Source organism: Lycorma delicatula, chromosome 4 (assembly GCF_047948215.1).
Source record: "Lycorma delicatula isolate Av1 chromosome 4, ASM4794821v1, whole genome shotgun sequence".
Classification (NCBI taxonomy): Eukaryota; Metazoa; Arthropoda; class Insecta; order Hemiptera; family Fulgoridae; genus Lycorma; species Lycorma delicatula.
The window spans coordinates 44,112,419-44,131,108 of record NC_134458.1 but is presented as its reverse complement, the minus strand read 5'-3'; the positions used below and the strand labels follow the sequence as shown (position 1 = coordinate 44,131,108).

Below are 18,690 nucleotides of genomic sequence, written 5' to 3'. Positions count from 1 at the left end.
CTCTCAGCCCTTTTCTTAATCTTTAATTTCTTATTCCCCATAATAATAATACGAACAAAATAAAAAATATCGATGGAATCAAAGATTAGTTTTTATAAAATCAATAAAATAACTTTAATTTTTCAACCATAAGTTAATTTTTTTATTTTTGTTTAAATTTATGTACACTTTTTTCAAAAAAACATTCATCAAATTTTTTTTAAGGGTTCAAAGGGTTTACATGAAACTATGGAATTTTGATTTATATTCTAAATAGAGTTAATTGTTTTTACACGACTGCCCAAAAAGCAGTGTAATATATTTAGTGTGTATGTATGTTCCACCGTAGCAGCTCAACGGCCGAACCGATTTAGATATATGACCCCACGTTGGAATCCTTACGTTACCAGAAATGTCACATGCTATATATGTAATAGTGAAGATTTTCCGGTTGAAGTATATAATGTAATGAATAGAATTAATGCACTGTGAACTGTGAGGCTCTATCACTGTGTCAGCTGGGTTTGAGCTGATTTGAATCAATCGAATGAATAATATTATAAAAATAATAAACTAGATTTACGTTAAATAAAATAAGATAATATTAAATAAATTTAAAAATTTTGTATTTAATAATAATGGGTCTCCTGTGGGGACTGCGTCTGAGGCTGTAGTGGTTAGGTGAAGCTGCGAGCACCTCCTGCGAGGCTAGACCTATCGCCATCAACAAATGGTAACAAATTGGGTAATCCTTAGGCGGTGTTTTCGAAGTTGCAATGGGGTGCTCTTACAATATATCTGCAAAAAATCGTCTGATTTTCAAAATTCAAACGGGGTATTTGCTAGTATAATAAAAAAATCACGATGGAACCAAACCAGAACAAAAACTAACTGAATATTTAGAAATGGACGTTATTTGGCTGTCATGTTTTTTTAATTTTTAATATTAATCAGAAATGCGTTGAAATCGGGGGTTATAAAATGTAGAATATTTAGTCAGGAATAATCTTTTAACATAATACTTCCTTATTTATTTGATTAAAAACAATTAACTTTTATAAACAAGTAAAGAAAAAGAATTTCACTCTTTTAACGATTTATTTTAGTAATATATAATAATATATAGGTAATAATAGGTATTTAGTAATATAATATATATAGGAATTAATAGTTCTATAATTTATATTCGGAGTATTTAAGTATTTAAATTAAGGGAGTATGTATTTTGTGAGTGAACGGCCGTCATGTACAGGAGAAAATGTTTTTATTCCTGTATATTATTTTATTTCCTGATAGCCACAATTACAACTCCATGTAATATCTTCATATGCTCTTTATAAATCTTATTTACCAGCAGTAAGTTTATAAATTATTAACTGAAAAACAGCATTAATTATGATTATTTTTATCGAGTTTTTTAATACTACTGAACAACTTCACATTGTAAATAAATTTATAATAATTTTAAATATTCGGCAACGCCTACGGAAACAATAGTTATGTTTTAAAATAAATAACAAATAAAGGGTAGGTAAAAGTTATAATAAATTATAAACATTTCCAACAAAAACAAATTTGTAATACATTCTATCTTCTTTCAAGAAAGAGAGCGTATGAATTATTTGACTCATTATATATTTACCAATGAGTTTGAAGCTTAATTACTCACTTCATAATTTTGATTTATACCAGTTTATTATTGTTTACCGATAGAATTTAATTTGAACATCAAGATTTTTTTTGAAAACCCCGGGAAAAATAAGAAAACATATCTTATTTTTGCTACTTTTAAACCAAATTCGACTTTACTTCCATGTGAAACCCGTAAAATAAGTCTAAACATATACCCTATTAATTCTGTAAGAACTAATCCTATTTAAAGATTTTTGAACGTATGATTTTCAATTATCGACCATTTTTCAAAAAAAGTTATTTCATTCAATCAAGAATGGTTTTTTTAAAAAAAAAGAAAATTTTGTTCCTTATTTTAAATGTGCTGTTTAAGAAAATTTAGTTACAATCCCTATCCACTTTATCCCTCAACCACTTTAAAAACGTACCACGTAGTGTGAATATTATGTATTATTGCATATGATTAAGAAATTTTTATGCGGTTTATCTATCCATTTAATTACTATGAAAGTAGAATAGACGCAATCTCAGTTAGAGTGCAGAAAGCAAATCGATGTTTATAGGTTGTACATACCTGAACAGGACCAACGGTGTTTTTTAAAATCATATTTTCGCAATAGATTGCGTACTCTCGACGTGTCGAGTATTAACCCCCAAAGAAAATTAAAAAAGCTTTCTGAACACTAATCGTTTCATTAGCGTAATGCATACAAACATTTCTAATCCATTATATGCACACCGTTTATCTGGAGTAATTTTTGATACAGGGTGCAATTCTTTTAATAGATATCGGCATTAAAGTTTTAGCCGTTCTGTTTTCGATTGCAACAGGAAATATTATTTTGACTAGTGACAAATTCTATCGAACACCTGTTATTCACGCGTCATACGTCCCGCATCGAATATTACGACCAGCGAAAAGCAATTTATCGATTTCAACTGTTATTCCCGGAGCATCGATACCCCTTCGGCGTTCAAATGTTTGAATTTGAAAACTTCCCTAAGATTATTACTCCGATGGTGTGATATATTCCTATTTCACGCTTTCAAATTGTGACAGACGTTAACTCGACCGACCAACAGTATATAAACAAAAATATTTTATCCAACTGCAAACGTGACAATTCTAACCACGTATTTTGAAGCACATCGCGCGTATGTTTGGACCGAAATTATTAACTTCATTGTATGTCCATTTCGACATATTCTAGCACGATGAATGCTACACTGCGTTCCGAAAGTCGCTGAGTAGTATGCTTTAGAATTGTGTCGTGCATTCTGTTTCTTCGGCGTTATGTTGGTCGCCCAATGGGTTCTTTGGGCATTGATCAATAATAAAGTTTTTGAGTCGTGATTGAAAGAACTTCGTTTCGTTTCGTGTTTTTTTTTTATTTTATCGTAATCAATAGTTAAGAGAAGCGTAATGGTTCTTTCGGTAAAGAAACGAATTTTTCTCGTTGAACACGTCTTTCATGAAGGTGACAAGTATACTGATTTAGTGAAGCACAAGTTTTCTGAAATGTTTCCAAATAGTCTTCTACCTCACCGCAATGCAATTCGAACTCTTACCTAAACATTTCGGGCTCTGTTGAAGTCGCTGATCGAAGTAGAAGACTACCTAAACTAACTAACAGAAGCTGCTTGATATTTCGGATGCTATGGCCGAAAGTCCATCAAAGTCAATGCGATCATGCATGATCATGCCTAAAAAATAAATTATTTTAATTGGTTTAACATTTTATTGACCAAAATTCTGTAGGTATCCTCTACATTACGTTTTTTTTTTTTTACAAATGAAGCGGGTTTCATCTGGGAGGGTATATTAATTCACAAAATACACGATTGTGGTCGACATCTATCCTCCATAAATTACAAAAACAATTTTTTCATAAAGCGAACACTGGGGTCTGGGTCGGTGCGAGTAGAAAGCGCATTATGGTCCAATCTTTTTTTTAAACACAGTTAATAGTGATCGTTATTGTGCTGTTTAAACAAACTTCCTTAATAAGTTAACTGAAGTGGAAATCAATCCAAATCGGTTCCAAAAAATGGCGCCACAGCGCACACAACTAATAAGTCAACGACCTTTTTACGAAATGTCTTTGGTGAACGAATCATTTCGAAAGATTTGAGGCCTGCACGATCGTCCGATCTGATTCCTCCAGATTACTTTCTACGGGTGATAGCGAAACAAGCTATAGCTGCATACGTACGAGGCATTTCAGTACATCGACTGGTTAAAGTGTTTGAAAACAAATTGAAACGTGTGCAGTGTTGAATTGATGTAGGAGGAGGTCATTTTCAACACCTTTTATAAACTATTCCAGTTATTGTGATAACCGTTTCTATAAAATAATGAAATAAAAAAATTTTAAATAAAAATTAAGAAAGTTTCGTTATTACGCTTATAATTCCAGTGCACAACTTTCCAGATGCTCTGTATTATATCCTTGAAAATATTTAATTACGTTTTGCTCGTTTTTTACAAAATTTATTTATACTAATGAAATTATGCCACAACTCAATTTTGAAATAATCAGTAGAAAAGAAAATCAGCGATCATAAAAAGAAATTGAAATAGTAAATGGAATAGTATCAAAATGGTAGCAACAAATTAACATTTCAATACGTACAAGTCTGAATAAGTACTGAATCAAAATTTACTGACTACAGTTGTATCAAAAATAATATATCTTACCATGTCTTAAGAGTGAAAAGAAAACAAATAAAAAATAAGTAATAAGAGTGCGGAAAACATAAAAGAATAGTAAATAGTAATGTAGAGGGACGTAACGGAATATAACTGAACATGTGAATTATAATTAAAAATAATCTTTATTTCAACGTGGTGGTACTTAAAATAAAATGTAATTAATTATTTTAGGCCTGATTAGGAAATAATTAGAAATTCTTGTAAGAAAACTATTAACCGACGCTTAACCTTGTAAACAGCAGCGCACAGTATCATTTATAAAAATCACAGTACTTTTCTCACTGCAGGTGTTATAATAAAAAAACTTTTTTTTTGTAAATTTTCTCCCTTCTTAATAACGTCTAGTTGATTTAGCTCTTTCGAAAAGTTTCAGTAGATTAAGTGTTCAATCGATCATTTTGTTTAGAGTGATGGACTAGAAATTCCATCATCGGTATATATTTAAAGATACGATAGACTAGTGCTGGCCTTCTTAGCGCGAGTGGTAGCGTCTCGGCCTTTCATCCGGAGGTTCCGGGTTCGCATTTTCACATTCTACAAAATTGTCATTTCATCTCATCCTCTGAGGCAATGCCTAACGGTGTCTCGGAAGCTAAAAAAAAGACTGGTAATGAACCAGTGATTGAATATGTTGCCGTTTTGAAAAGCATTAACAATAATCATATGATGTTAATTACTCTGAAGCGACAAAATGTATGAACGTATGAGATACTGGGCTGTAACTTAATTTTTTTTTATGTCTATATTATTTTAAACTGATTAAATTAAACGTACTAAAATATTGCAGACATACGATAAAAATTAAATAAGTAATTTCGCCAATTAGAGTTCATTACAACATGTGTTTGACGAGTAATTGTGCTCCCCACCCTAAATTATTAAAAAGATTTCTATGCTTTATTAATATTATTTTCAATTTTTTTGTACTTTTATATCAAAATATCCATTATCTTTGTCCCTAACGGCAGTTGGCTGTAACTAATTAACACACAAATAACTATGTAAAAAATAACAGTCGGTCTGGTAAATATTATGAAAGTCCATTATTTTTTATAAGTGTTACGGGATAAATATTACGTTATACAATTCGACCAGTATAAAATAAAAAATAGTCGTATTTACGTTAAACCTTATTGGTACGCTGGATTTTACCGTAGCCTACCATAACCTATAGATTTTGAGAAATGAATGTTATGCTTGTAAAAAGAATTGGATTTAGATAATCGGTCTGATAGGACAGTCAACCGGTCGCCATTTTATAATTTGTATTATAAATTTATTGATTTTATTTATATTAAAAAAAAAACAGTAGAAAATATAATTATGCGAATATATCCGATCTCTTGATCATGATCGTCAATCGGTTAGAAGTAACCGATCACTATCCTCAAATATTATAAAATATTTTCTTAAAATCTTGAGTTGCTGAATTTTATCACAGCATATAACTTTCTACAGATCTTGTGGAAAAAACGGTTCGCTTTTATAATTATAAGCTGCGGTCTTTATATAGCCGGACGATCATTAAGGATTCATTCATATCATTTATCACTGAACTCATCGAAAATATTTAGAAACAAAAATTTCTCATCTGTTGCACTGCTCGTTTTTTATCTGATTAAAAATATCGGTAGGAAATTTAGATATCTACTCTCTTGAGCTGGACGGCTTATTGGTTGATATGTGTAATCTAATATTTATTAGAATAACATTTTCAATTACAAATTCTTAAAATCGTATTCGTTATTTAATTTTACGATATTATTTTTCACTAGATTTTATAGAATAAATATTTTGCTTTTAAAATTCGATTGAGCTATCAAGGTTCCGTAAGCTTTCACTGAAAATCGAAATATTTAATCAAGAATATCAATTCAACAAACTCGAGATCTCACCTGCCTCGTATAGAAAATAGATATCACAAAGGCCTTAAATAGAATAATTGTCATCGCGATAAATTTCATCTGGTTAAAAAAGTATCAGAAACGATATTAATAAAAGAATTGAAATATTTGAGCAAATTAGAATTGAAGAAAATCAAAGTTTATTAACGACGTAGATTTTCTGATAAAACATATTTTATGCTTATTAGATAATTAAAAATAAATATTTTTAGCTGTTCAATTCAGTTAGGTCTGATAGGTTTTTTTTTATAAAAAAGTTTTTTTGTTTTTTTTATTTGATTTTTTTAATTTAGTTAATTGTACAGTAATTGTTTTGTAAATTAGGTGACTTTAAAGTGCAATTAATAGATTTTTTTTTATTAAAGGAAAGATAACAGTATTTGTTGGGCAATAAAATAATTACTTCTACTTAATTTATGATTGAAGTTTTAAGAATATATAGTATATTCTTCCGTCAAGACAGAGTACCATCTCACTTTATTTTGAACGTTTATTAATTTCTGAACATTAACACACCGATGAATAGCTATCCTGACTCCCATAGGAGAAGAAATCCGCTTTGTGATGATGCCACATTACCCTCTCCGTTCCTAGCCCAGATGGGCTTTACCGGAGATCGTCTTTTAGACTCTCTAAAATTGATAACAACACAGTTATCAATTCGGCCTCAGGATATCAACGATGCAAATGCCACCGCAGACATTTTCATCACTGCAATTGCTCAACCTACTATCGCCTTCGTATGACCTCGTCCAACCACCACCACCCACCATAACTTACAAGCCTATCAAATTAACCGATTTGCGGAAGCGCAATTCCCGCTCCTTCATCTAACACCGAAAGTTTCACGCAAAACCTCTTCCTATATCTAACTTCAATTAGAATAAGCATTCAGATCATTATTTATTTGATTGAGTCTTTAAAGACCAGAAATACTATCCTCATACCAACAAAACAAGTGTTGGTATGAAAGTGTTGGTAACAAGTGTTGGTAAATTCAATTTACTCAAAGTCCTCTTGGATGCTTAAAAAACAAGAAACAGATTTTAAATTTAATAAGCCTCTAGTGAAAACACATCCTATCTCTCTCTGCTCTGATCCGCTTTCGGGAGCGAGGTCAATGACTACACCCTCCGACATCGCAGCTCCATCATTGAGTTCTCCACACATCCATTTTATCCTAACAGCGAATATCTCAGCTAACCGGGGCTCAATGCCAAAACGCCTATCTTGGCAAAGTAAGCACCCACGAGACTCTTAGCCTCCCGGGTTGCTTTTCTATCTATACATCTACACATATAACAGCATCAGGGACCCTCATCCATCCTCCACAAGGCTAAGAATATAAGGAAGCCAGCAATTATGTTCTATTCCCTTTCGGTTTTCCAGTTAACTTCTAGATCAAAACAAGAACTGATCTTTGCAAGTTCTCTAGCTACTTTGGTACGTTCAACTTCGTATCTGAGGCAGATATATAAGACAAGGCGCATATCATCAGTGGCCCTACACTTCGGACACCAGCCTGAATTAATCAAATTAATCAAACAAAATCTGGCCAACCTATCTCGAAAAGCACCATGTCCAGAAAGAAACTGTTTAATATGCCGATTGGGGGAAATCCACCTAAATACCTGCATACTTCTCAAATCAGGAAAATACCATGCGTGTATGGCATCGGCCATCGGACGATTCAGTCCGATGAATAGCTAGGAAAAAAGCAGCCATATTCCCACATTTCATTCCATTCAGCTACCTTCTCTGAGCTTGTACTGAAATTAGGGTTTACAAAACAAAGCCGCAACGTATGTATGAACTGGACAACGTGTAATTCACTGGGTGGTCATAAGGAATACAATGTAGAATGAGGGGGAATTCAGGCGTATATTATGTTGTATGTAGATTGATGTAGTTTATGTACATCTACATAATATATTCGTACATCTGTATTATATTATATAATATACATCTATTGAAGATATTGTAATAATAATGTAGATTGATAGATTATATCTTCTACGTATATAAAAGAAGAACCTATCTTGACTGATAATCAACGCCCAGCAAAAACTATTGAGGATAAATTGATGAAAATTTGTATACAAGTTCTTTTTACGGTGAAAATGCACACTAAGAAAGAATTTTTGAAATTCCGAGTTTAAAGGGTAAAAACGGAATAACAATGAAAATTACTATTTTTTGAATTTCTCGGTAAAAAATGAACACATCAACTTTTTCTATGTGTATGTAATCTTCATTTGAATATCTAAAAATAAATTTATATTTTTTTTTAAATTCGACCTTGAAAGGGGTGAAGAAAGGTAAAAAAAGTTCGAACAATTATTGCAAGTTTTCCCATTTCCAATTGTACTAAACGAGATATTTATTCGATTTGAGCTTGCAAATACTCTTCAGATTAATATCTAAAAAATATTTCTTGATTTTAGAATTTTAATATTTTAAGAGATAAAAATATAAGTAGCTTTTATATTTTTGCTTTTTTATGCTAGCGCTATTGTATCAATCTTTATGAGATTTGGCAACATTGTGATAGTAATTTATGTTTGTTTGATTATGTATTTCGCGAGCAAAGCCGCGATGGAAAATTTAAAACCAATTAGTGGGTCCTGTACTGACCAAACTGTGGCGCTGAAGAAATTACAATTAACCGATTGTTATCTTAATTTTTATTTATGATTATTATTCTTACAAGCTGAGTTTAATGAACACAGGAGGTCCAGGGGGCAGGTCTGCTGGATAGACAGGAAGGGCGAGCGAAAAGAGCCCTAAATGGCTAAACATCCCCAGACGGCGACGGGGATGCTAGTTATATAAAGTTTACCACAATGCCAAGCTATGGAGAAAAAACATTTTGAACGGTTGTGCTAGAAATAGCCAATTAAGATTTCGTTTACTCGTTAATTTACGATGTGCTAACTGCATAAATCTTTCTTGATTTAAAAACAAAATAATTGTAATTTAAAGTCAGCATTTTACTAAGTGTGTACTCTAAAATACAATGAAATAATTGTTAAATAGTAATTACCTATTTAAAATTTTTGAATAAACAGTAACTCCAGTATATTTTGTCTTATGACTTTTTCATTTTATTGAAAACTTATCTAAAAAAATTAAAGTAAGTTAATGAGATACTGAATATTTGAAACCTTTAAAACAAGTTATTATTCAATTAAAGTTTATATTTAAAATTTTTTAATTGCCTTCAAAAAGGTGATTAAGGGTAGGAAAATTATTTGCTTCGGCTTGATCTTGATGTAAGATCTGATTGTCGATACAGCGACGGTGTAACTAAATTCACGGAAAATTCTTAGTTTCAGTGCGGTTGTTTTTTAGAAGAAAGCGGTATATTGAAGAAACCTATCGAGACAAATACCTTAACATCAGAAATGTTAACTTGTACCACAATGAGGTTAGAGGATTACTAATTTAATAAAACAAAAAACAATTAATTTTATATCTATCTTACCAGCAAAAAAGATGTGTTTTCTCGAGATCTTTCGGTTTATTTCAAACCATCATCAGGAGATAAAAATAATATAAGTAAAAATTAAAATAATACACAGTCATGACTAATTGAATGCCAAAATTATGACTGAAGACAATATAGTGAATTCTTGGGAATTAAAGGAAATTATGTCATCAAAAATGATATTTTAGTTGTTTATGATTATTATCTGTTTGAATTTGTATTTAAGACGTATTTGAATAATTTATCTTCTTTAAAAAGTTTTGTTCGTTAATTAAATTATTATGGTTACTATATATGTGAAATTTTTCTAAATTATGTGTATTAAAATGATTACAGGAAATATCTAAATTTTTATAAAGTTATTTTGTATGTATGTATGACCATTATCTAAGACGCGTTTAGCAAAATTAGAATTTTCGGGTTTATTGTTTTTAATACTATCAATGTGTTCTTCCGCGCGTATGGAAAATTTACGGTTGGTCATATCGATACATATCGTATCACAATCTTTACAACTTAAACTATATACACCTTGTTTATTAAATTTAGAATCGTTATTACTTAATATTTTATTATAATTATTATTAATTTTAATTAATTTATTATTTGTAGTATACACCGGTGTTATGTTAATTTTTTTGTAGAATTTTTCAACTTTTTGACTAATGGCGTGAATTCATTTTTATATATATTTTTCTGGTAATAATTTTATTTTGTTTATAATATTAATTTTATTATTTACTCTATTATATAATGTATATTTTATTCGGCCAGAATTCACTATATTGTCTTCAGTCATAATTTTGGCATTCAAATAGTCATGACTGTGCAATTATTTTAATTTTTACTTACATTATCATTATCTCCTACTGAAAGATCTCGAGAAAACACATCTTTTTTGCTGGTGAGGTAGATATGAAAGTTTTAATTATTTTTTATTTTATTAAAAAAATTATCAGCTGAAACCATGTTTAAGATTACTAATTTATAATGCAGTTTTTTGTGTCGGTAAATAGAAATGAAGCAATTTGACTTAGGGAAATAAGTGCTTTTGATGTAATATTGTGGAAAAGCTTCCGTTGTTTCTTCTTCTTAGAATTAATGGTTAATGATGGTTCCGTGGTGGTTGAGAAAAATGAAGAATGCTGACCCACGGCGACTCATATACCCTGAGATTTGGGACTCTAATGCTATTTCGTGCACAAAAGGCTCACTACTTTTTAGACTACCTATTATTAAAAAACATACACTTCAACATGTATTTTAAAGATTTTCACCCTTTTAAAATTAAACTAAAAATAAAAAAGTGGAAAGGAATGATTTTATTTATTTGTAAAATTGTAAACGTTAAGAAAATCAGTAAGAAGAATCAGTAAACATTAAGAAAATCTTTTTTTTTATTTTTGTAGGCTTAAAATCTACTTTAATTTTTTCCGGACTTTTCGGACATGCTGTATATACTCGTATTTTATAGTCTTCTTCACCTTGTATTAAAAGAAGGTTTATTCTTATATAAGAAAAGAAAGATTTTGAAAATATTTCCTATTAGTCCATACAAAAGAGATTTGTTTTAAGTAAAACAGATGCTTTAAAAACTAACAAATATATTTTATATTTACAGGGTCGTTGCAAGAGAAAAGCCAGGAAGAGTGGACAAGATGTATACAAGTAACATCCCCCTGTGCCAGCTCTTCTGGTTCTAAAGACAGCGATAGTAAGTGCATTTTAAAAATTACAGTCCAGCAAGAATAAAATTGCCCTTGATTCATATAAAAACTGAGCCGAAGAAAAAATATTTAGGAGTCGGAAGTATGATTAAATACTGTAATGGGTTTCCTTCTCCTATCTTCGCTTAAATAATTCTTATAGAAATCGTTGTAGTCAAATGCAATTCGGTTCTTCTTGGACTGTAATGTTAATAAAATTATACAATTGTTTTATAGTGTAGTTAGAAAATGTTTCTTTTATTACACAAATAATCCAGGTTATAATGTAGCTAGCTTCTAGCTAGTCATAATTATAGGCACTTCAGTGACGCAAATCAAGTATAGATCGAGAATGGGACAGATATTTCATCCTGGGTTAGGAATTAGTGCCACACTTTTTGCTTGATGGGAATAAATCACCCGGTGCTAACATTATAACAAACTATTTTCTGTTACCGAAGGCTCATACATTACGCACCTCTGCTAATTATGAGACTGGCCAGTCAAAAACCAGCATTTCCAGCGTTTTACCGTAAGTTAAGTGTATAACGAAAGGCACGATCTTCTCAACACACGCAATTGTTTTTATATCACTTTTATATCAAAGTAGTATTAAAACTAACATTTTATTGAAGTATATTGTCTTCAGGAAGATACGAGTAATGTACAGAGTGATATTAAAATATGGAAACAGCGTCATATTTCAGAACTGAATGATAATAGGAGATAGAAACAAATAGGAAGCGGATCTACATAGTTACAAAATTAGTATTTTATGGTGGGTTTGAAATGTTTGTCCACTATTTTGGATCCGCCACATTGAATCATATATTTTACCGTCTTTTCGAAGGAATATAAGATATTACTTTCGGTCGCACGGTGAGAGTGAAGGGAAAATGAATTTTCCTTACATTTTGAGATATGAGGAGCATGAAACTACCGTTCACTTAAATTGCGGTTTCCTTATACATTTATTTGTTGACATATATAAAATTTTGTGGCTCGAAAACCTCCAAAACTATTCTATCAATTTCATTAAAATTTAAATATACTGTAGCAGTGTATCTGAAGTTGTGCATGTAAAACTTTGATGAAGATTGGTTGAGTCATTCTTGAGTTACGCTCAATTTAAGGTCGAAAAAATTCGAGCGGGGCAAGTTAGAAGTTGTGATACTGCAAATTGGAACGCTGACGTTTCTTTATCTGCGTTTTCTATTTTTAGCAATATTTTTCGGCGTATTCAGGTAGGTTTATCTACTTTGAGGGTTATCATAACTGGGTTTGTGTTTTTTATCTAAGGGTTATGTTGACTGTGTAATGGTATAATTTACATTTGCGCTTATGCAGTGAGTCACAGTGGTGAGTTGAAACTTGATACTTGTTTGTAGGGTCTACTGGTTAAATGAATGTATATAATGCGTTGTACTCTGAAAATCAGTGCATTTCTGACTGCGAAATAATGAGGGTATCGGAATTATTAATTTGTCACTGATTTTCTTATTACAGTATATTATTATTATTATATATTTGTGTATAATTTTATTTTATTTTAATTTGTTTCTTTATTGTTTACTTATTTCTATTTCGTATTTATTTCTTAATGTTTAAAAATTTTAGATTAGAATGAGTTGATTCTTTTTGAAAAGGAAACAAAATAAACTAACGTCGAAAAGTCGGTCTTCTTGCGCAGAACTACTGTTTTTTTTTTTTTTTTCTAAATAGGAAGGAGGACAAGTGAAAAGTGTTTTAATGTAAAAATTTACAAGAAAAACGATGGTGAAAAGCTTTACTCGATAAATGTCTTCGTTTTCGAGTTATAGGCAATCACATTTACAAAAACGGAAAAATCGTTGTAGTAATAAAACGAGGTAAAATGCCACGTATAAACTTTTTATTTCGTATTACTCTCAGAATTACATCCAATAACAAAGTTAAAAGGTTAATGTTGGAATTAATGCCCCAAAAACTAATAATAATAATAGATAATAACTAATAATTTGCAATACTACTACAAATTAAATGGCTAGATCAACTGATATTATTTATTTTAATTATCGCAATATTTAATTTTGAAGTTTAATAAATGTATTACAAATCTAGTAGTAAATCAACTGTAACTTTACAACAATGAAATTTATATTACGTAATAATGTGGTGGAAAAGAATTTCAAATACACCATAAAGTAGTAGTAATTTTATAACTATATAGATCCACACTTGATTCTACCTTCCATGAAGCCGTTTCTATACTTTAATATCTCTGTATATTTTAAAGAAATAATAACAATTTTTTATTGAAGTAACTATAAATGGTGATATAATAGATAAAACTAGAAAATCATTGATAAAACTAAAACACCCTAACTAAGCGGGGACAATCAGAAAAGATTACGCAGTTAATAGATCATATTTTTTTCGAATTACATATACACATAAATCGGTGTAAGGTCGAATTAATACTTCCTGAAAGATGTATTAAGGTCGAACAAACATCTTCAAAGAAGATAATTTTCTTTGATCTTTCTTTAGTGATTTTTTACATTTTTTTACAAATTATTCTATAATGAAATGAAATTGCCTTGGTTAGCAGAAAAGTTATTGGAGAATGAAATAAGATTGTCTTCAATTTTTTAATAAGCTTTAACCTCATTGGCTAAAATATAATGCTACTGTTACAGGATTCTAAAATCATAACTGTCACTGTATTTTCGATTATTTCTCTAATACGCAAGATTATTTCACACAGATACGAGATTAAGTTCAGTTAAAAGAAACTCTTTCCTGAAACCTGTAATAGGTGTAATAATTTACGTTTTTATTACCATATTATCCCAATTTAGATTAAGTTTTATAGCAAATGTAGATTATTTTGCTTTATTACACTCGTTAACTGGGAGTCGCAATCGCGCAATGAAACCAAAAGGTTATGTTAATTTCAATCTCCATTTAAAACGGTTTTTAAGTTGGTTACACTAAGTCTGTTTTTTTTTTTTTTTAATTTAACTTTCAAAATAGCGTAAATTCTGTTTTAAAGGAGTAAAATAAAGTTTGAAAAGATTTAGGAAAAAAAATGTTTGGAGGATAAAATTTTAAATAATTTTTAAGTCAACTGCAGTGCGGTAGGAACCAGTTCAGACCAGTTATTTACTTCATAGCTACTATCTATAGTTTATCGATTTGGTCAGGGGTGTACTCGTAAATTTTCCAGTCTCGGAATGTTTGATTTTATATTATACCAGACGGCAAATAAATGATCCACAGCCACAAGCGGCTGGCTATATGATAATGCTATGAAAAATGGACATTCATTTTCATGTTTGCTTTGATAGGAACCAAAATTTATGTTTTTTCCTTTCAAATGATGAACTTTTTTCTTTAATTTAATCGGTTATTAATTATTTATTTTGTTTATCTGTGGATATCCAAAAGCAAGAATCATTTTCTTGCTGTCTGCTTTTTATAATTTATATCATCATCATTTGTCACACACGCAATTTAACGAAGTGCTAATATCATTCATTAACAACGAATACTTAATGTTAAAATAAAACGTAGCCAGAATTTAAGTTAAAACCAATTTTTTCGTGAAAGGACAATTTTTTATTTTTCCCCAAAAGCAGTACCGGAACAGCATTCTGGCACCATTGCAGCCCTGAATTTAGTAAGAACATTTTTGTAATATCAGTAAATAACTTTGGTAAGAGAAAATTGTAAAGTTTAGCTAGCTGTATAAATTTGAACTGTTTTACAGCTTTCCTTTAATTTTATAAAAGTAATAACAATATTAGTTTTAATGATAAATATTGTCTAAATTTTCAATATCCTTTACAACTCTCGGACTGTAATAAATATGGTTTAAAATAGAAAAAAAAAATAGATAAACTAAATAAATTTAATTCAATAACAACAAAAATGGATGATATTGACGAAAAAAGGAATAAGTTAATAAGGGAGGAGGTGGGAAAAATTTAAAAAAAGTCCAGTGGAATAGAAATAAAATTAATTCCGATTTTAGGAGGACTAAGATCGTAATTTTTGGTTTATGGTATCACAGCATTACGAGATTTAAAACGAAAAAGATGATACCAGTTTTAACTGAGCTAACATCTACACGTTTTAGAATTGATATTTTAAGGAATAGGTGTAAACTAGTAAAATAGAAAAATAATTTTATCAATTTATATTTTAATTATTTATTGAAATAGAAAAAATTTAATCAGGCGAGAAGTAAGACAAATGTTGATATGGAAGCAAGGAAAACTCGAATAGAATTATTTCCGTATCGGATTGAACGTAAGTAGAAGAGCTTTAAGATATCGATATTAAAGGAAATTGGTCGCTGGTAAATTCTTTAAGTTATCAGATGAGATATTGCTGAATAAAAAGGCAATGAATTGAGGGAAATTTCCCCAAATGGGATGTAGTAGAAAATATGGAAATTAGAAGATCAAAACCAATTGGGAGTGATGGGAAAAGATGAAGGCATAAATGTTTGGAAAGGAAATGATGGAATAAACAGTAACGAAAAATAAATAAAACCCGGACCAATAAATATAAAAACAAACAAAGATGCAGAGAAATCAAAAGGTAAATAGCATATAAAGGAGCGGCATAGGATGAAACTACTAGTTTTATGAAGAGAGAATATGGAAAACAAAAAGTTTGAATTAATTAAACGGAAAACTTCAAGAATTCGCATGTCAATTTACGATTGTGAGAGAGGGCAAACCTAAATCAATCTGATGGAGGTTTGTGGGACGCTAGGAAAAACATTTTTGTATTTGAAGTATTTGTAAAAGTGATTGATCAGTGGTATATTCAGGTAAATAAATACAGTTATGTTAGAAAGTTTTATTCAATTTAAGAAAATACAACTGAATAATATACCCTCTTTTGTTCAGATATATTAATTATACTTCAGCCCTACAGGGAAATATGATAATAATATTTTCCAATACTATTTCGATAATTCCTTTAATTTGTTGCAAATATTGCTAAAATTCCACATCTATATGAAAAATGCACTAGGGGTCCAGAGGTACGTGATGCTCCGGAACCTTCGATATCGTTTTTGCCGGATGGGCTGCTCGGTGCGAGGCTGGATCTTTTACCTCTTTCGGGAAGATGTGAACAAGTGACCGGTTCGCGGTCTTTTCAGTTCTTGTCATTTATGATTCTGGCTGGAATGTGGGGATGGTGTATTTATAAATGATATTGCTCCAGTATGAATTTTCCTGGACACAACTACCTCGGCCCTAGAAACCCAATCGATAACAGGCCCCCGATCGACATTGATGATTAGATCGCGTTTGAGCACTACCTCGCCTACCAATCAGCTACAGAACATTATTATATGCGTGCGGTTGATAGACAGGCGATCGGCGATTTTGCTGGGGATTTTTTCTGTCGGACTGGGAGTCGGCATAGCCTCGTTGGTACAGCTGGTTTATCCACAAAATACAGAGTTGTATCAGTTACTGGTGAATTCTATCCAAGAATTTTGGGAATCCAATATAACCAAGAACATCGGTCACTGAGGTAGTTGATGAACCTCAAGCAAAGCTAGCTAAATTAACTAGTAAAATATCAGGTCATGACTCGGCCGCTGGAGCTGCAGATCTTATACACCGACCGATTTCCAACTTTAAGACCGGCAAGCTGACTCAACCGTCATCGATTTATGTGATTCTGCAGTTATCAATTCAAATTTTACTGACCGGTAAGATACAATGGACATAAGTCTTTCCAGATACATCTAAGGCGGCCGCTGTTCCATCTACTTATAAGAATATCGTGTACATGACAACTCCACTGGCTTACATTCCTGTCGACATCATACCGTGATGTATGTCACCAGGAGAATTTAAAAACCTCTTACTTCTGAGGTGCGTAAAGTGAAGTGTTGTGTTAGCCCTATCGGTTTCCGTTTACCGTTTGCTACAAACAGTGCACAAATAACTAACGCAAACAGTGAACAATTTATGCTTGTGGAGGTAGCATACGGATCGGGTAACAAATATCAAAGTGTAAACTGTAAATATAATTTTTCAGATAATCCTACGTTGCCCACGGAATTACATTTACATAATCCGTGCGATGAAGTTTTTAATTGGGACGGAGGACAATTGGTACAGAATTCAATGGATAAATATGATGTGGATTCACGTTATATATAACGTGAATCCACGTTATATTTATCCACTCAAGTTTTTATTTTTAACGAAAGTATGTTTTTGAAACAATTTATTTTCATTGGTGTGATGGTACATTAGATGAATTTAAAAAATTTTATCAGTAATTAGGAAAGAAAACCTCTACTTTTCTCTCTTAGAAAGCTCTACCGTGACTTTTAACACACACGCATTAGGGTGTGTTTTTATGTGTGTGTGGGTAATTAAATGCATTAAACTGCACACTGTTAACACATTCCATCTTAATATTAACTCATTTAATTTACACAACATTAACATGGATATACATGACCCAATCTTAATCTATTATTTTAATTAAAAAATTACCTAAAATCAACTTTTACATGACAATTACTCAATTACAGTTTACTTATTTTAATTTTGTTATACTATATATACAGTGTAAGAGTATACATATACATATATATATAGGCAGTGTGTGTCTGTGTGTGTTAAAATATAAGTTTTAGAAGCTGTAAAAAATGGAATGGCGTTTAAAATGAAGTTAAAAGCGGCGTGGTAGTAAACGAGCAATAGATTGATGCGAAGTTGGTTAGAGTTGACGTGTTTAGAAAACATGCCACTTTACGGCTCGTAAATCTCTTGTCTCCTGGCGCCCTGACAACACGCGCATTCGGATCCATCACCCCAAACCTCTCTCCACACTTGTAGAAGTCTTTATACTTTACAACATTATAAATAATATTTTTGTTTTAGATTCATCTCGTAAAGGTAGTTTTTGTGTGAACGACATTCACTATTAAAATTTGTTTTGTGTAAATGTACAATCTATTACAACTTAATTTGGTAAAAAAAATATAGAACAAATTTGAAAGTGCATCGTACATCTTATCAATTACTAAGTAATTACAATAAAAAATATGTTTTACTACTATTATTTAGAATTATGTACTAAGTTAGATCAATACAATGATACGGCATATACGCGTAACGCAGCTTCTGAGTAATGCAGAAACTGAGGAATGTTTTTATTCACTAGAAAAATGATGAATGATGGACAATGCAATACAAATATGAAGGGTTACTTATTACAAAGAAGACCTTATAATATACAATG

General features: G+C 30.9%; 1 protein-coding gene across 1 annotated transcript in view; it reads left to right on the top strand.

Moving 5' to 3' along the window:
- Positions 1 to 18,690, top strand: part of LOC142322840 (uncharacterized) — a 79,126-nt gene that overhangs the window by 13,013 nt on the left and 47,423 nt on the right. Inside the window, exon 3 of the mRNA XM_075361915.1 lies at positions 11,337 to 11,429. Within this exon, the coding sequence (XP_075218030.1) occupies positions 11,337 to 11,429 (93 nt within the window). The remainder of the gene's footprint in view (positions 1 to 11,336; positions 11,430 to 18,690) is intronic.